The sequence below is a fragment of the Neophocaena asiaeorientalis genome, unplaced genomic scaffold, assembly GCF_003031525.2.
Source record: "Neophocaena asiaeorientalis asiaeorientalis breed wild unplaced genomic scaffold, Neophocaena_asiaeorientalis_V1.1 scaffold932, whole genome shotgun sequence".
Taxonomy (NCBI): Eukaryota; Metazoa; Chordata; class Mammalia; order Artiodactyla; family Phocoenidae; genus Neophocaena; species Neophocaena asiaeorientalis.
Window position 1 is genome coordinate 82,416 of NW_020172903.1, and position 20,801 is coordinate 103,216.

The 20,801-nt window shown below is 36.5% G+C and overlaps 1 protein-coding gene across 1 annotated transcript in view; it reads right to left on the bottom strand.

Moving 5' to 3' along the window:
• The window catches only part of ASB3 (ankyrin repeat and SOCS box containing 3), an 80,715-nt gene that overhangs the window by 36,219 nt on the left and 23,695 nt on the right, over positions 1 to 20,801 (bottom strand). Inside the window, exons 2-3 of the mRNA XM_024742011.1 lie at positions 12,097 to 12,305; positions 6,901 to 7,059 (exon numbers count right to left, since the gene is read on the bottom strand). Of these exons, the coding sequence (XP_024597779.1) occupies positions 6,901 to 7,059; positions 12,097 to 12,292 (355 nt within the window). The 5' untranslated portion in view covers positions 12,293 to 12,305. The remainder of the gene's footprint in view (positions 1 to 6,900; positions 7,060 to 12,096; positions 12,306 to 20,801) is intronic.

The following is a 20,801-nucleotide window of genomic DNA, read 5'->3' on the forward strand; positions in this document are numbered from 1 at the left end:
GACTGGAAAAACCATGGCAAAATAACTGATGATAAACTTCTAAGCTACTGAACCACATAACTATAAGAATAAAATAAAATGAAGGTATTAAGATGCCAGAATAGGATGCAAAATGTTATTTCCACTGACAACGTTAATACAATATAACTAACAAAATTTGGCAAAGGACAGAAAAAAGAAAAAGAGTTACACAGGAGAATACAGGGATATTGATTTCTTCATTTTTAAAAGCCAGAAGTTTAATTCTATCAATCAAACATGACTAATAAAATGACAGATGGTGTAAATACATTTAATTATACGAAGGTAACACAAGAAAGATAATAAATATACTAGCTTCAAACTGCTTATCTTAAGGAATGAAAAGATACAGTCTTAAAGCATTGAAGAGTATGATATAAAATAATAAAAAGTTACATCAAGAAAGTAAATAGAACATGGAATTAACATTTAAAAAATGTAACTTTTTAGTGAACAGCCATACTTCAGACCTGAGAAAACTCAAACTCCTATTTTCAAGAACATGTCCTCAAATAAAAATGCTTAAGTTATAATCCTTAAGGAAGATGATTAATCTTTCCATTGAAAGATCTAAAAATAACTCCAAAGATTAAGTTTAATTAATATAATACATATTAAATATATGAATGCTACACCTCAAAGTTCATAGCACCTCAAAAAATAACTCTATGAATGATCACTAATCCATGAAAATACTAGTGAAAAGTGAAATACAGGTTGGTTTGTTCAACTCTGCAATATATCAACAGTCAGAGTTAAAGGATAGGCCACACGAGCTAAAGTATGACATATTTTACAATTCAATATTGAAATAGGCGGCCTCACATAACACTGCTTATAAAAAACTTTGTTCCTAATAAACATTACAGCTATGTTTAACGTTGAAGGTTACACAGACTAAGCAGAGACTCAGAAGAACAAAAAATGAAAAATAATCCATCAAAAGCCAAAACAGCATGCTGTGCAGTTCTCATAGAAATTGTTCTGTGAGGTTGCACTGGGTTGGATTTGAGCCTCCAATTTATCAGTGTTGTTTTAAATATAGCAAAATAAAAAGAAAATCTATTTCCTATATAATCAGCTATATTTTCACTTAAATCTACTATATTTATAAATAATGGTATTCATATTTCCAAAGCAGTTTTTACAAATCTATCCTTAGAATATTTACTGTGTATGCATTTATAAGGCAAGGGAAGGGGAGTGGAGAGAGAAGACACAGTAAAGAAAGGAAATAAGAGGTAGACTCCTTGTTAAACATAAACTTTAAATTGCATGTTAGCAAATGATGTTCTATAAGAACAATTTTCACGTGGAAAGATATGGAGGAGAAGTTTCCTGAATTTGTGGGATTTTCTCATTTTAATTCTTACTGTCATTGAACTGAAAAGCTTCCTTCCAAACTCCATTTTATGAAAATCTTGGTGAGTTCTGTGTAGGAAAGATATTCCCACTATAAACAGTGGAGTAGTAAATTTTCTAACTGTCTGCATTTAGCCTTTAGTTCAATCATGATGACACACCACTGATGTTGATGACTTTTGCAGTCACCTGAAAGTTTCCATAGTTCTGTATTCATTTTCTATCCCTTGATCCCCCAGTTTAGGTGTTAACTGGGCCACAGGATAGGTACTACAACATGCAAGGGAATATAGCTTCCCTTGCGGGGAGGGGTAACATACTCCAAAGTTTCAGCAATGAACAGTTTGGAAAGATAAAGCTACAGATGGGGAAGGAAGCTATACTAGACGGGCAGTCCTCCTTTCTCACTTTAAGTCCAGGTGGTCCAACCACTCTTCCTTACCTAGAGATTATCATCTATAGCTTGGTGCAAACCTTGAAGTGTTCTGGATTTTGTTTTAATAAAAAAACCTCTTCCATTATAGATGGAAACACAGATCACTATGGTTATTTAAAAGAGGGAGAAATATACAGGTAAGTAAAGCACATTGCTAAAGTTTGTCGTATTATTTATGGGTCAGAGCAGACACTAGAGCCCACAACACCTAACTAAACAAAACACCTAAGTGAAGAGTCACATATCCATTCTTTGTCACTATGCTTTTGCAAAAGCTCAGCCTGTACTTTTCATTTTCTCTTCCTTTTTAAAAAGTACTCTACTTCCGGGCTTCACTGGTGGTACAGTGGTTGAGAATCTGCCTGCCAATGCAGGGGACACGGGTTCGAGCCCTGGTCTGGGAAGATCCCACATGCCACAGAGCAACTAGGCCCGTGAGCCACAACTACTGAGCCTGCGCGTCTGGAGTTTGTGCTCTGCAACAAGAGAGGCCACGACAGTGAGAGGCCCGTGCACCACGATGAAGAGTGGCCCCCGCCCACCGCAACTAGAGAAAGCCCTCGCACAGAAACGAAGACCCAACACAGCCAAAAATAAATAAATAAATAAATAAACAAAAAAAACCTCTACTTCCAAACAAGGACCTAATACAATTGATGCAGTATTTGAGCATGCTGAGTACTCTATATCCTTGGGCTTAAACTCTCTGCTTGAGTCAAAATATTTTTTGTATTAGCCAATACAAAACATAATTAGGATGGTAGTTTGCTGCCAAAGAAACTAAATAAATCCTATTACTAAAAATAAGTGATTTAAAGTTTTTCACTGGTGTGAATTATCCTGGCAACTCTTCCTTCATTAACATAAAAAACAGCAAGTATATCCTGAAATATAAATCACTAAAACTCTGCATCTCTAATATTCTCCAAATAGTTATATAATAAGTAAGCACGATGCTGAATTTAGTAAATGGGACTATTATATTTTGAAACTGTAAACTAAGTGATCAAGCTAGCATTTCTCAAATAGTCCCATGGAATATTAATGTTTTTTGAGATAGTCCCAAGTGTTCCACAAATAAAAATAATATTAAGGTCAAATACATTTCAAAATGCTGGATTAAAGTTAACATAAGTGATATTTAAAAAAAATAAGTGATATTTTATAAGAAGCTATTTCAGAGACCTTCATTCTTTCATTCAACAAATAATTTACTGCATGCCTACCATATACCAGACACTGATCTGAGTTTGGGAGTTACAACAGTGAACAAGATAAATAAAATCCCTGCTCTCATGGAACATTCTTTCTAGTGAGAGGAGTCAATAAACAAAGTAGCAAATAAATAAAATAATTGCAGCCAGTGATAAGAACTATGAAAATACTAACACAGGATAACATAGAGTACAGAGGATACTGCAGACTAGGTGGACACATAAAGCTACATGGCTACTAATTTTTGTTTTTCTACACTGGGGAATACAGAACATAGCATTTCCCAAACATATGTTGATCAGGAACACTTCTGTCAATGAACATCTATTAATAGCTCACTGAATCAATTCAGGAAATGCTATTCTAACCAATACACAGACAGTAGAAAGATCAAAACTTAAATACAGAACTTCTGATCCTAAATACAGTGTTTTCACACTTCCTCATCTGTGATAGTAGAAATAATAATAGTACATATGTCATAGAATCATGGTGAAAATTAAACAAGGTAATTCATGTAAAACATCTGACACAGGGTTTGGTACACATTCTCTGCTTAATAAATTTTGCTGTTACTATTAATACAGTACTCTGCACATGATATCTTCCTCTGTCATCCCAGGGTGACTTATTTTTCCCTCTTTTAATACCCTGAACACGTTATTTCTAACTCTTTTACAGGACTTAATTCCTTTTGTTCATGCCTCTATGTTAGATTCCTTGAAGATAACAACTAGAATAGAGATTGCACTTAGCACGGCTTCAATGAAAGCTTAAGCTTACTATGTAGTTGTACAGAATATCTGAAGTGGGTTAAATGTGGATGTGGTAAAAAAAAAAAAGAAACTTTACATAAAAAGTAATCTCCCCTCTAGGAAACTCAAACCATATTACAGCAAGGCTTCCATGAAACATCTTCATAACAGTATGTATCACATATTTAAAACACTTTTATAAATTAACATCACCAGTAATGGATCATTTTCTTCCTGATAAGATGCACTAAGATACCATTTCACTTCTGTGGTATTCCTGGAGAAATGTATAACCTGTACTTTGTCAAGAAAAAACATCAGACAAACCCAAATTGAAAGGCATTCTACAAAATAAATGGCCTGAACTCTTCAAAAATGCTAAAATCATAACAGATAAAGACTGAAAAACTGTTCCAAATTACGGGAGGCTAAAGAGACATAACATCTAAATGTAATAAATAATCCTGGACTGATCTTGAACCAATTAAAAAAATTTTTTTATTTGCTAAAAAGGACATTAGTGGAGCAACTGGCAAACCTGAGTAAAATCTGTAGATTAAACAACAGTACTGTATCAGTGTTAACTTCCTGATTTTGATTATTTTATGGCACTTACATAAAAGAATTTCATTGCTTATAGGAAGTTCACACAGAAGTATTTATGGGTAAAGAAGCTTTATGTCTACAATTTAATCTCAAAGGGTTCCAAAAAAATAATACATGGATAAATATATAGGGAGAAAAAATGATATAGTGAACAGGGCAAAAGAACAGACTTTGGGTGAAAGGTACACAAGAATTCTTTGTACTGTTATTTCCATAAGTCTGAAATTATTTCAAAACAAAACACTTGTCTAGTAACAGAACAGAAAAAAAAGGAAAGATGGCAAATAATCATATGAAAAGATGGTCAACATCATTAGCAATCAGGAAAAATACAAATTAAAATCACAAGATACCACTAAATCCCTATTAAAATGACTAAAATGTAAAAAAAGAAAAATTTATCAATACCAAGTGACACGGTGAGGATGTGCGACAACTGAAACTCTCAAACATTACTGGAGGGGATGCAAAATGGGAGAGTCACTACATAAGAAACTTACAAATTGTTTTCCAAAATTAAACATACACTTAACACACGAACCAACAATCCTAAATATTAATTCAAGAGAAATGAAAACTTATATTCAAACAAAACCTGTGTGCAAAAGTTTGTGGCAATTTATTCATAATCACCAAACACTGAAAACTCAGATGTCTATCAACTGGTAAATAGATAAATTGTGGTGCACTCATACAATGGAATACTACTTAGAAAGAAAGGAGTGAATTACTGATACATGCAACAACATGTATGAATCTCAAAAGCATTATGCTAAGTGAAAGAAGTCAGTCTCAAAGGTTACATGTTGTATTGTTTCATATATATTTATGACATTCTGTAAAAAAAAACAAAGTACAGGGGAGTTCCCTGGTGGCCTAGGATTCTGGGCTTCCACTGCTGTGGCCCAGGTTCAATCCCTGGTCAAGGAACTGAGATCCCACAAGCTGCAAGGCACAGCCAAAAAAGAAAAAAGCAAACTACAGGCATGAAAACAGAAAACAGATCAGTGGTTATCAGGGGTGAGGTAGGGGGAAAAGGTTGATTAAAAATAGGCAGCATGATGGAATTCTGCAAGGTGATGGAACTGTTCTGTGTCTTGACTGTCATTGTTATTACACATTTTAATGCATATATCAAAACTCGTAAAACTGTACACTAAAAAGAATGAATTCTACTGCACATAACTTTAAGAATATATATTCTTAAATTTACAAGGAAAAAATTATTTTCATAGATATTTTATTCTCAGCCCAATAAAGACTAGGTAGGTACTATTACTCTCATTCTATAAGTGAGGAAACTGAAGCATACAGTAAATAAATGAACATATGAATTACATGTGGCAGGACCAAAACTATAATCCAAATACACTGATTCTGTACAAATGTTTTATTCTCTTAATCTTCTCATGTTCCACTAAACTTTATGGGCCACAATGTCCCCAAAGACAAACAGGATGAAAGGGAAGGAGGAAGCTAAAAAGACAGGTATTAGAAGTATGCCCTTCAGAATTTGGCCTTTTTTTTTTTTTTTAATATTTACTTATTTGTTTGTTTGTTTATTATTTATTTTGGCTGCGCCGGGTCTTACTTGCAGAACACGGACTCTTAGTTGAGGCATGTGGACTTCTTAGTTGCAGCACGTGAACTCTTAGTTACTGCATGCGGACTTCTTACCTGCAGTATGCAGGATCTAGTTCCCCAACCAGGAATCGAACCCAGGCCCCCTGCATTGGGAACACAGAGTCTTACCCACTGGACCACCAGGGAAGTCCCTGGCCTTTGTTCTTAATGAATTAAAAAACGACCATAGCGCTTCCCTGGTGGCGCAGTGGTTGAGAGTCCACCTGCCGATGCAGGGGACACGGGTTCATGCCCTGGTCTGGGAAGATCCAACATGCCACGGAGCGGCTAGGCCCGTTAAGCCATGGCCGCAGAGCCTGCGTGTCCGGAGCCTGTGCTCCGCAACGGGAGAGGCCACAACAGTGAGAGGCCCAAGTACCGCAAAAAAAAAAAACAAAAAAAAACCAGACCATAACTGAAGAAGTCTGAATAGTGATCCATATAGGCAACAAATTAACTGGCGTTAAAGGTTTAGCTCATGATTTCTTCCATAAAACATTCTTAATTTCTTAATGCTAAGAAAAAGCAAAAGCAAACATAAAACATTCACAGGTAACCCTGTAACTACTGCTACAATTTAAACTCTACCTGGTCTTCAGAACATTGAGAACAATGATAATGACTACAATTCAGAACAAGTTTTACAACTTTAAGTAAACATTTAAAAGATATTCTCAAATGCTATCACCCAAGGGTAGAAAACAATAAAGAACCTTTAAAAATACCTTTCGGTTTCAAAATCAAAGAAGTGACAGTATAATATGTGCCAGATAACATACTATAAATACAACAGCTTTAGGGAAAATTAAGCTTAGTTTCTTTAGCAAAAAATAAAAGTAAAAAATAAAAAATTGTATCTGTACCACAAATAATATACTTCACCTAAAAACAGTGGTGTGGTTTCCTCTAAAGTAGTGGCATTAGGATCTGCCCCAGCTTCTAAAAGAATCTGTATGATCTTCCAATGTCCTTGACTTGCAGCAAGATGTAACGCACAGAAACCCTCAAAAGTCTTTGCCTTAATGTAGTTTTTAGATGAATCTATGAAAGAATAAAAAACTATCAATTAGAAGGTATCACTTCTATTTCTTGGATTAAAAAGCAAAGATTCCAAGAAGAATTTAATAAACTATTAAAAGATAATTATAAATGGGAGGTCTCATAGTTTAACTCTCTAGAAAATCAAGAAAAAGTTCTACAAGGGTCACAGTATAAACAGCTTCCCAGTAGTCTTAATACAAATTCTGCCCACACACTCATTTTCTCTTCTCTAATTTTTGGTAAGTGGGGGAAGGAGAGCAGCAGGAATTGAAAAGTAATAACACAAAAGCAAGATCCAAAATGTACTGAAATATTAATAAATTTGATTCTTTTATTTCTAAATTTCCATGAGGAAAGTGGTCTCACCTGTAGCATTACTTCCTTGTACTCAACTAATAAGATGAAGGTATTTAAAATACTCCTTTTCTAACCTAAAACTACATTCTAATCATTAATGAAGCCTACATTTCTAAAATAATAAAATGCTCTCCAAAGAAACTGAACAATGGCATACAATTTATAAGGAACTTATGAGTTGACTTAAGTTTTCTGGGTTTGTTATGAAAATCTCAAAGTTTTGGTAACATTCAAATTATGTAAACAATGTCCACATTAAATTTTTTGTAAGTCCACAGCAAAAGAAAATATTAAGTGACTTTCTTACCTTTGCTTCCAAAACAATAAAATTCTAAACCCACAATAGAATGGTGGGTTGAATGGGGGAGGCATTTCTGAGAGCATTGATAAACAAAAACAAAAAATAAACAAGTAAAAAAAGGTTTAAATAATATTTTCTTGAAATACCAGAATTAAAACTAACGCTCCTGACTACAATAATCATCTGTTTTAAGTAATTCCTGCAATCATAACTGCTGAAACTGTCAGTCTAAGCCATAATAATATTCAACTAACAGCTTGTAAGCATAAATAAACAGCCTCCAGCTTTACCAGATACACAACTAAATGGCAAGATAGGGTAGTTATATTTTAAAAGTTCCTATCACAAAAACAGTGTTCCCAGATTAGTCAGAAACTGACATATATTCAGATATCCACAAAACTATAAGGTTAAGACATGAAAAACTAGGAACACACAGATATATATAGATACAGATATGTAAATAGCTCCCAAATAGAAAATTTCAACATTATAAAGAAGCTGATTCTTCCCATAATAATAAATTTATTATAATTCTAATCAAAATGTCAACAGAGCTGGGTATTAGTTCATTGATTGGTTTTATACTTGTAAAGTGACTCAAGTTGATAGGGGTTACGGAGGGCAGGTAAGAATAACAAAGAATTTAGAAAAATAAAAGAAGGAATATATTGGGGGGAAGCTAGACTTACTATTAAACTATGTGCTAAAGTTAGAATAAGTAAAATAACATGGTCCATCTGAACACAACTCTTAATCACTACGCTACACTGCCTTATTTATCTAAGGATTTCCAATATCTGTTATCATGCCCAGTATAACAGTGTAATATTTTCTTAACATGAACTAATAAAAAGTACTATGAATTATTAGATCATATATTGGCCACATAAAAGTACTTGTTCACAGTACGTTATAATTAATTTCAAGAGTTTAGGTGACCTTTACTTTCATCAGCAAATGGTTTAATATAACCTTTACTTTCATCAGCAAATGGTTTAATATAAAACGGCATGATTAACTGTCACTGAAGATCATTATTGTTCTTCCAGATTTAATAAACTTCATGAAATCTCAGTACCTATTACACTAAACTGTCAATACAGAAGACAAGCAAATTTGTTATTTGTGCTAATACTTTATACAGAAAGCTAAAGTGAAATATATATACATATATATATGCATATTAAATTTCTAAGTAATCCATACTTCAGTGTTCTTCTCCAACTTGAATAAAAAGGCCATGTATGACTTCTAGGCTAGATTCTGGATCTAAAATGAAGACAGTAAAGCAAAACCTTTCTAACCTTTTAAGACTCTTCCATCCTTTTTGTCTAGGCCTGAGCACCTTCATACTTTAGTACACTAATAAAAAGTATGTTTCAGGAATCTCTGGCAGTTAACTAATATTAGATGAATTTAAGGAGGCAGAAATTATATAATAAAAGACAATTTTATGTATACCAGCTGAGCTACAAGGGACAAGAGAATTATGAATCATATAAAACACAGGTATAGCAAGTATAAAGAATGACAGAAATGTCAAACTTGCTTTTGAAACTTTTAAGATTAACCCATAATAACAAGTTAACTGGTTACAGATATGAAGATGCTACTGTCATCATTAAGCAGAAGAGACCTCACTTCACTCTTCAAGACTAGAAATGTTTCTACGTCACCATCACTTTAAAATACCTCCTTACATGAAGCTGTATGTTAGCTAGACATTTTACAAAGTAGTCAGCTACCATTCCCCACTGGTAAATATTTATGAACTTGAACTAACCAGAAAAGTTTAAATTATAATCTTTTTTAGAAGGCAGTGGATCTGAATTAAGTATGGACTTTAATTTACAAAAGAAGGGATGAGCCAGGGGAATATAGAAAACATTTTTGAAAGTGACCAATAGGCTATATAGCCCTTTTGCTTCATTTTAGTTTGATTTTTCTAGTGAATCAAGTAACCAAATCTGACAGAATTTTGTACATTAGTTCCAACTACACAGAACAACCAAACTCATGGAAAACTGAGACCAAAAATGTCACCACCTCCCAGAATAAGTCATACAGCTGCTTCCTACCCTCTGCAAACCCTATTTCCTATCTCCCTACCCCTACCCTAATCTTTGTGTATGTACTGCACATAAATTAGATTTATCCAAAATTTATTTCTTAATAGTGAACTCTAATACAAATTGTGAGAAATTTTTATTTGACCATTTATATCAACTATTCACATAGTTAACTATGAGTGACTTACCCTCCAAAAACATCAAGCCTAAAAAAGAATAGTCATTAACAATGAAGGTGATACTTTTAACTTCTAAAAGAAAACATAGATGACTTAAATAGCCAGTTCAAACACATTAAGTCAAAAGCCTGCCTAATTTTATTCGGCAGCTAAAAGGAAAAAAAATTATAACATAAAACTGATGTGGGAAGAGATAACAGTATAACTGGAATGAACTTTTTGACTAGAAACAAATATTCAAATTCATGCCTTTGGGGACTTCCCTGGTGGCGCAGTGGTTAAGAATCTGCCTGCCAATGCAGGGGACACGGGTTCGAGCCCTGGTCCGGGAAGATCCCACATGCCGGGGAGCAACTAAGCCCGTGTGCCACAGCTACTGAAGCCCGTGCGCCTAGAGACCATGCTCCGCAAGAACAGAAGCCACCGCAATGAGAAGCCCACGTGCTGCAACGAAGACTCAACACAGCCAAAAATAAATAAATAAAATAAATTTATAACAACAAAGAAAAAATTCATGCTTTTGTCACTAGAGATAGTTTGGGAATTCAAGCTATAGAATTAACTTCAAACAAATTCTGAAAACATGTATTTTTACATTTGAGGCATAAACTCTATCTTTCCAATATCTTTAAACATTGAACTGTAATAGACTCTAGGACACGTGATTTAAAAAGCATTCATGGTAAACTTCCTGTATTATGATTTGAAGAATTTAGCCTTGTCATCTCTCATCCCTTAAAACAAAACAAAACAAACAAAAAGCCACACCAAAAACATCTTGAGGATTACTTTCTTTCCCATCCATGAAGTAACGAGTTAGTAATTTTGATGAGCTATGGTCCCAAAAGTCTACCTTCTGAGTGACTGGTGATGGTAAGTACACAGGGGAGAAAAATATGAATGTCCATGATTAATGAAATGTAAATGGTGCACTGAGTGTCATGGAGTGTTATATTCAAACTCAGTTTAAATTAACTGAATGTTAAAAATGTTTACTTTGATTAAACGCTGGAAACATACTATAGTGGAAAAACATGGGCTTTAGAGTCAGAGAGAAATGGGTTCCAATCAAATATCCTGGTTTATTATATAACTTTTGACAAGTCAATTTCTCTGAACCTTGGTCTTTTCAATAAAATGGGGATAACATGTTCTCAATAGCAGTTTTGCATATTTAGATAAATAATGTAAATCAAGCATCTAGTACAATGACTGCTACAAAGCAGTGCTCAATCACCATTAATTCTCTTCCCACACCCCGCTTCCTGAGTGTCACACTGTCTCATTTAGTCTCATTTACTGAGCCCCTCACTCAGTTGTGTGCTGGCTGTGTAACTGGCTCTGAGGGAGTGAAAAAAGAAAAAAGAAAAGTTTATAGAATTGGTTTGTAACACTGGCTGATTTCTGTGGTGTAACTACTCCCACATGGCTGATCTCAACCTACCAGCTTTGAAGTCTACCAAATACAGAGCTGGAAAGAGATGTACATGATTACTCTCTGTCCCATTACTCTGTTTTATTTTTTCCACAACACTTTTACCTTTTGAAATTACCTTGTTTAACTGTTTAGGTATTTATTCTGTTCCCACCCCTACCCCCAAAGGGAATAAAAACACTACGGCAGGGACCTTGTCTGTCCTGTTCTCTTCTGTGTCCTCAGCAAGTACAAAATCAAACTAATTGGTAAGAGTCCCCAAATTCAGGAAACTGAAAAGTATTAAAAAAAAAAAAAAAGACTAATTCAAGGAAAACACTCATACCCTCAATTTTGGCAGCACTGTTCTTTTTCTTTGGAGAAGGAATAAAAAATAAACATGACCAGTAAGTACCAAATGCTTAAATTAAAACAGCAGATTACTTCTGCCACATCACCTAGCTTAGCAATAAAAATCGGCCAGGCATAAGCACTTCCATATAAAGGACAACATTTCTAAATGTCCAGCTGGAACACCATACTTATATAATTCAAGGTAGGCAACCTTACCATTCTTAATAACACAGAAGCAGTTATTGTATGGTTATAAAAAGGTAAACAGATACTACTGTTAATAAGTCATGTATTACCATTTTTTTTCTTTTATTAATCCAGCTTGCAAGCCCAGCCTCCCACACCCTGAATTTACTTTACCTGCACGAATTAACATCCGCAAACATTCCATAGAGTTGTGATAAGCTGCTTCATGAATTGGCATCCAACCCCTGTTATCAGCAACATCAACACTACGTCCGTTTTTGAGTAGTTTTCTTAAGACTTTAACATTGCCTTCCCTGGCAGCAAGTCCAACCGTGGAGCATGTGTCAGAGTAAGCCTCTGTAAAATCCATTCTTTTGACCAGTCTACAAAACAAGGCAGAAAGAAAACACTATCGTCAATAAAACAACACTGCACTCCTAGATATTAGCAGATCACTGTGGACCTGTCTAGCATCTCTCACATAACTGCTGGGGAACAGCCTGAGGTGGAGATAGCAACCTGTCAGGCCATAGCCTCTGCCAGTCTAAATCAGGAAGTCTCTCTGTTTGGGGGACTGGGCTTCCTTAGAATCCTCTTATTAAAGATATCAAGGGAGTTTTAAGTGTTCTATCACTCCTTGTCTGAGCAGCTCCTTCCTGCAGGCTTCTGCTCCCATTCATACTCCAACAAAATGCACTCACTGGAACACTGTTGATGAGAGAGTGAAATTCCTTCAGTTAATCCGAAATGTATATACTGTGTAGAGACAGCCATTTAACTACCAGCAACGCTCAGCCTCAAGAACTAATTTTATAGCCCTCGACAGGGAAAAGCTAAACCCAAAAAAGCCAGAAAGAAGTGAAGGACATTTCTTTTAAAAAAACAAAAATAAGTAGTAATTCTAGTTTTTATGTCCCTGCTGGTTCTTTCCAGAAGCAGCAAAACACTCGGGTTCTCTTTCCTTGAGGAAACAGGCCCACTGACTGAATATACTAAAATGAACAAAAACCATCATAGATGGGTCCAGCTTTCCTACACTAGCCCAGAAAGTTTTTCACAGCATTATTAGCCTCTTCCTCACAACCTCCCTTCAAAGTTCAAGTTCCCCTGGAGTCAGTGTCCAGTATAGCTCAGCATATGACTCTTACAAAGACAATTTCTTGTTAGTCACACTATGAGGCAGGTTGGGATAAGACCCAGGATTCCCAGGGCAACAATTATCTCCCAAAAGGCAGTCCCTCTCAGTAACATTTCAGTTCCATCCTTCCTTTTAGTTTTTCTAAATATCTTAGGAGGTAGGTCAGGAAATACCAACAACATGTCTAGTCCAATACAGGTAAAAAACTTTCTAGAGTGATATTCTAAATAATTTAATCAGAACGGGAGGTTTGAGGGAAGAGGTTAAAAGTAAGCACACAGCAGTTCCTGTAGTAAGTTTAAACTTATCTATGGTCATGTTTAAATATAAAGCTGTATCTGCAGAACCTGATTCTACAGAAAGCTAATATTAGCTATGAATTAATCTGATTAAATCAACCAGTCCATTACTAAGGAAGCGAAGGTATTTATTATAGAACATTTAATTATTCAGTTAATAATTATTTACTGAGTACCAATTAAATGATCAGCAATGTGGAGGATATAAAGATGACACAGAAGTTGCAAGGAGGGGGAATGAAAAAGACACTGAAGGAGATCTTCAACATGGTGGAGGAGTAAGACGCAGAGATCACCTTCCTCCATACAGATACATCAGAAATACATCTACACGTGGAATAACGCCTACAGGACACCTACTGAACGCTGGCAGAAGACCTCAGACTTCCCAAAAGGCAAGAAACTCCCCACGTACCTGGGCAGGGCAAAAGAAAAAAGAAACAACAGAGACAAAAGAAAAAAGAGACAAAAGAATAGAGACAGGACCTGCACCTCTGGGAGGGACCTGTGAAGGAGGAGACGTTTCCACACACTAGGAAGCCCCTTCACTGGCGGAGATGGGGGGTGGCAGAGGGGAAGCTTCAGAGCCACGGAGGAGAGCACAGCAACAGGGCTGCAGAGGGCAAAGCGAAGAGATTCCCACACAGGGGATCAGTGCCAACAGCACTCACCAGCCTGAGAGGCTTGTCTGCTCACCCGCCAGGGCGGGCGGGGGCTGAGAGCTGAGGCTCAGGCTTCAGAAGTCAGATCCCAGGGAGAGAACTGGAGTTGGCTGCGGGAACACAGCCTTAAGGGGGCTAGTGAGCCACAGCTAGCCAGGAGGGAGTCCGGGAAAAAGTCTGGAACTGCCGAAGAGGCAAGAGACCATTGTTGCGTGGTGCGCGAGGAGACGGGATTCAGAGCACCGCCTAAACGAGCTCCAGAGACGAGCACGAGGCGCGGCTACCAGCGCAGACACCAGAGATGGGCATGAGATGCTAAGGCTGTCGCTGCAGCCACCAAGAAGCCTGTGTGCAAGCACAGGTCACTATCCACACCGCCCCTCCCGGGGGCCTGTGCAGCCCGCCACTTCCAGGGTCCCATGATCCAGGGACAACTTTCCCGAGAGAAAACACAGCACACCTGAGACTGTTACAACGTCACTGCGGCCTCTGCCGCCGCAGGCTCTCCCCACATTCTGTACCCCTCCCTCCCCCGGGCCTGAGTGAGCCAGAGCTCCCGAATAAGCTGCTCCTTTAACCCCGTCCTGTCTGAGCAGGGAACAGACGCCCTCAGGTGACCTACACGCAGAGACGGGGCCGAATCGAAAGCTGAACCCCAGGAGCTGTGCGAACAAAGAAGAGAAAGGGAAATTTCTCCCAGCAGCCTCAGGAGCGGCGGATTAAATCTCCACAATCAACTTGATGTACCCTGCATATGTGGAATACCTGAACAGACAACGTATCATCCCAAAATTGAGGAAGAGGACTTTGGGAGCAACTGTAGACTTGGGGTTTTCTTTTAATTTGTTTCAGGTTTTATGTTTACCCTAGTTTAGTATTTAGAGTTTATTATCATTGGTAGATTTGTTTATTGATTTGGTTGCTCTTTTTTAAAATATATATATATATATGTTTTTCCTTTTTCTCTTTTTGTGAGTGTGTATGTGTATGCTTCTTTGTCTGATTTTGTCTGTAGAGCTTTGTTTTCACCATGTGTTCTAAAGTTCTGTCTATCCGTTTTTCGTTTTTTCCTTTTTTTTAAGTATAGTTCTTAGTGCTTGTTATCATGGGTAGATTTGTTTTTTGGTTTGGTTGTTCTCTTCTTTCTTTCTTTATTAGTTTCTAATTTTAATAATTTTTTATTTTAATAACTTTATTTTATTTTTTTCTTACTTTCTTTCTTTTTTTCTCCCTCTTCTTCTGAGCCATGTGGCTGACAGGGTCCTGGTGCTCCCGCGGGGTGTCAGGTCTGTGCCTCTGAGGTGGGAGAGCCAAGTTCAGGACACTGGTCCACCAGAGACCTCCTGGCTCCAAGTAATATCAAACAGTGAAAGCTCTCCCAGAGATCTCCATCTCAACACTAACACCCAGCTCCACTCAATGACTAGCAAGCTACAGTGCTGGACCCCCTATGCAAAACAACTAGAAAGACAGGAACACAACCCCACCCATTAGCAGAGAGGCTACGTAAAATCATAATAAGGTCACAGACAACCCAAAACAAACCACCAGACGTGGTCCTGCCCACCAGAAAGACAAGATCCAACCTCATCCATCAGAACACAGGCACTAGTCCCCTGCACCAGGAAGCCTACACAACCCACTGAATCAACGTTAGCCACTGGGGGCAGATACAAAAACAACAGGAACTACGAACCTGCAGCCAGTGAAAAGGAGAACCCAAACACAGTAAGCAAAATGAGAAGACAGAGAAAGACACAGCAGATGAAGGAGCAAGGATAGACTTTAAAATAAAGACTGTTAAAGAGACAAAGGAGGACACTACATAATGATTAAGGGATCAACTCAATAAGAAGGTATAACAACTGTAAATATTTATGCACCCAACATAGGAGCACCTCAATACATAAGGCAAATGCTAACACCCATTAAAAGGGGAAATCGACAGTAACACCATCATAGTAGGGGACTTTAACACCCCACTTTCACCAATGGAGAGATCAACCAAAATGAAAATAAATAAGGAAACACAAGCTTTAAATGACACATTAAACAAGATGGACCTAACTGATATTTATAGGATATTCCATCCAAAAACAACAGAATACACTTTCTTCTCAAGTGCTCATGGAACATTCTCCAAAGTAGATCGTATCTTGGGTCACAAATCAAGCCTTGGTAAATTTAAGAAAACTGAAATCGTATCAAGTATCTTTTCTGACCACAATGCTATTAGACTACATATCAATTATAGGAAAAAACCTGTAAAAAATACAGACACATGGAGGGTGTGTACACTACTTAAGAACCAAGAGATCACTGAAGAAATCAAAAAGGAAATCAATAAATACCTAGAAACAAATGACAATGAAAACATAACGACCCAAAACCTATGGGAAGCAGCAAAAGCACTTCTAAGAGGGAAGTTTATAGCAATACAATTCTACCTCAAGGAACAAGAAACATCTCAAATAAACAACCTAACCTTACATCTAAAGCAATTAGAGAAAGAATTTAAATAAACCAAAGTTAGCAGAAGGAAAGAAATCAAAAAGATCAGATCAGAAATAAATGAAAAATATATGAAGGGAACAGCAAAGATCAATAAAACTAAAAGCTGGTTCTTTGAGAAGATAAACAAAATTGCTAAAGCATTAGCCAGACTCATCAAGACAAAAAGGGATAAGACTCAAATCAAAAGAATTAGAAATGAAAACGGAGAAGTAACAAATGACACTGCAGAAATACAAAGGATCATGAGAGATTACTACAAGCAACTCTATGCCAATAAAATGGACAACCTGGAAGAAATGGACAAATTCTTAGAAAAGCACAACCTTCCGAGACTGAACGAGGAAGAAATAGAAAATATAAACAGACCAATCACAAGCACTGAAATTGAGACTGTGATTAAAAATCTTCCAACAAACAAGAGTCCTAGACTAGATGGCTTCACAGGCGAATTCTATCAAACATTTAGAGAAGAGCTAACACCTATCCTTTTCAAACTCTTCCAAAATATAGTAGAGGGAAGAACACTCTCAAACTCATTCTACAAGGCAACATCATCAGCCTGATAACAAAACCAGACAAAGATGTCACAAACAAAGACAACTACAGGCCAATATCACTGATGAACATAGATGCAAAAATCCTCAATAAAATACTTGCAAACAGAATCCAACAGAACATTAAAAGGATCATACACCATATTCAAATGGCGTTTATCCCAAGAATACAAAGGTTCTTCAATATATGCAAATCAATCAATGTGATACTCCATATTAACAAATTGAAGGAGTAAAACCATATGATCATCTCAAATGATGCACACAAAGCTTTTGACAAAATTCAACACCCGTTTATGATAAAAACCCTCCAGCAAGTAGGCACAGAGTGAACTTACCTCAACATAATAAAAGCCATATAAGACAAACTCACAGCCAACATCGTTCTCAATGGTGAAAAACAAAGCATTTCTTCTAAGATCAGGAACAAGACAAGGCTGTCCACTCCCACCATTAGTATTCAACATAGATTTGGAAGTTTTAGCCACAGCAATCAGAGACGAAAAGAAATAAAATGAATCCAAATCGGTAAAGAAAAAGTAAAGCTGTCACTGTTTGCAGATGACATGATACTATACACAGAGAATGCTAAAGATGCTGCCAGAAAACTACTACAGCTGATCAATGAATTTGTTAAAGTAGAAGGACACAAAATTAATGCTCAGAAATCTCTTGCATTCCTATACACTAATGATAAAAATCTGAAAGAGAAATTAAGGGAACACTCCCATTTACCACTGCAACGAAAAGAATAAAATACCTAGGAATAAATCTACCTAAGGAGACAAAAGACCTGTATGCAGAAAACTATAAGACACTCATGAAAGAAATTAAAGATGATACAAACAGATGGAGAGATATACCACATTCTTGGACTGGAAGAATCAACATTGTGAAAATGACTATACAACCCGAAGCAATCTACAGATTCAATGCAATCCCTATCAAACTACCACTAGCATTTTTCACAGAACTAGAACAAAAAATTTCACAATTTGTATGGAAACACAAGACCCCAAAGAGCCAAAGCAATCGAGAGAGAAAAACGGAGCTGGAAGAATCAGGCTCCCAGACTTCAGACTATACTATAAAGCGATAGTAATCAAGCAGTATGGTACTGGCAAAAAACAGAAATATAGATCAATATAACAGGACAGAAAACCCAGAGATAAACCCACGCACATATGGTCACCTTATTTTTGATAAAGGAGTCAAGAATATACAATGGAGAAAAGACAGCCTCTTCAATAAGTGGAGCTGGGCAAACAGGACAGCTACACGTAAAAGAATGAAATTAGAATACTCCCTAACACCATATACAAAAATAAACTCAAAATGGATTAAAGACCTAAATGTAAGGCCAGACACTATAGAACTCTTAGAGGAAAACATAGGCAGAACACTCTATGACATAAATCACAGCAAGATCCTTTTTGACCCACCTCCTTGAGAGATGGAAGTAAAAACAAAAATAAACAAATGGGACCTAATGAAACGTAAACTCTTTTGCACAGCAAAGGAAGCCATAAACAAGATGAAAAAACAACCCTCAGAATGGGAAAAAATATTTGCAAATGAAGCAACTGACAAAGGATTAATCTCCAAAATTTACAAGCAGCTCATGCAGCTCAATATCCAAAAAACAAACAACCCAATCCAAAAATGGGCAGAAGACCTACATAGACATTTCTCCAAAGAAGACATACAGATTGCCAATAAACACATGAAAGGATGCTCAATATCACTAAGCATTAGAGAAATGCAAATCAAAACTACAATGAGGTATCACCTCACACCAGTCAGAATGGCCATCATCAAAAAAATGTACAAACAATAAATGCTGGAAAGGGTGTGGAGAAAAGGGAACACTCTTGCACTGTTGGTGGGAATGTATATTGATACAGCCACTATGGAGAACAGTATGGAGGTTCCCTAAACAACTACAAATAGAACTACCATATGACCCAGCAATCCCACTACTGGGCATATACCCTGAGAAAACCATAATTCAAAAAGAGTCATGTACCACAATGTTCATCGCAGCACTATATACAATAGCCAGGACATGGAAGCAACCTAAGTGTCCATCGACAGATGAATGGATAAAGAAGATGTGGTACATATATACAATGGAATGTTACTCAGTCAGAAAAAGAAACGAAACTGAATTATTTGTAGTGAAGTGGATGGACCTCAAGTCTGTCATACACAGTGAAGTAAGTCAGAAAGAGAAAAACAAATACCATATGCTAACACATATATATGGAACCTAAAAAAAAAAGTGGTTCTGAGGAACCTAGGGGCAGGACAGGAATAAAGATACAGACTTGAGGACGTCAGGAGGGGGAAGAGTAAGCTGGGACGAAGTGAGAGAGTGGCATGGACTTATATATACTACCAAATGTAAAACAGCTAGCTAGTGGGAAGCAGCTGCAAAGCACAGGGAGATCAGCTCCTGCTTTGTGACCACCTAGAGGGGTGGGATAGGGAGGGTGGGAGGGAGACACAAGCGGGAGGAGATATGGGGATGTATGTATATGTATAGCTGATTCACTTTGTTATAAAGCAGAAAGTAACACACCATTGTGAAGCAACTGTACTCTAATAACGATGGTAAAATAAATAAATAAAATTGTTTGGATGTCTTAAAAAAAAAGAGATGACATAGACACAGATTCTATCTCAAGTTATGTACTGTGTCACAGAAATGATAAATATACGTGATTCAAAATAGCAGAAAGTGCCATAAGAGAAGTACAGATAAAGAGCCATGAGTAATCAAAGAAGGGGAAAACTACTACAACTTGGTGGGGGATATGAGCTGTGCCTAAAAGATAAGGGAGGCTGTGACAAAGAGATAACATGTAAAATAGCATTTCTTGGCTAGAAGAAAAAATATAACCAAAATTATGGAAATGAACAAGCAAGGGTGAGTAAGGTTCAGTGAATAATGGAAACAATTTATCTTGGAAGGAGGATTAGGTAAAAAAAGAATAGTAGAAAAATGAGGTTACAGACATAGCCAAACTATGGAGAATCTTGAATGGTAAACTGTATGTTTTTAAATATATTACTTCTAGCCAAGGCCATTACATCCAAATTTCACAAAAAAGAACAAATCACACATTTTAGGTCTATTTATAAGCATACTTATCTAATAGAAGAAAACTTTTTTCATACATAGGAAAACCACACACAAACACACATATAAGAATACTATTCCAAAGACATGAAAAACAACTTCAAGTAAAAACAGATAAGAATCCCCTTCTAAATTTACTGGGTTTTCTCACAGTTACAAATAATGTTAACAGATCCAGATTAATACACAATAATCTGAAAAAATTAACAGAACTGGATAATATCTTTCCGCTTAAGGGAAAGAGAAGCCAAAAGACATGTACTATAATAGCAGGATCGTTCTCTTCAACCTTTAATACCAACTAGTCAACATGAATAAACTGTTAAGATCTCCCTTAATAAAACCTCCCTATGTTCTAGACTAAAATAGAGAGTACAGACTCAAACAACAAAATACATACAATGTAATAACAAATATGTATGATACATAAACATCACCTAGACCTGAACTGGTAAACAAAATATCAGCTACAAAAATAAATTTTCAGGCAATTAAGGTAATTTGAAGATGGAATAGATATTTGATGATGTAATTATCGTTAGTATTCTTAGATGTGATAATGGCATTATG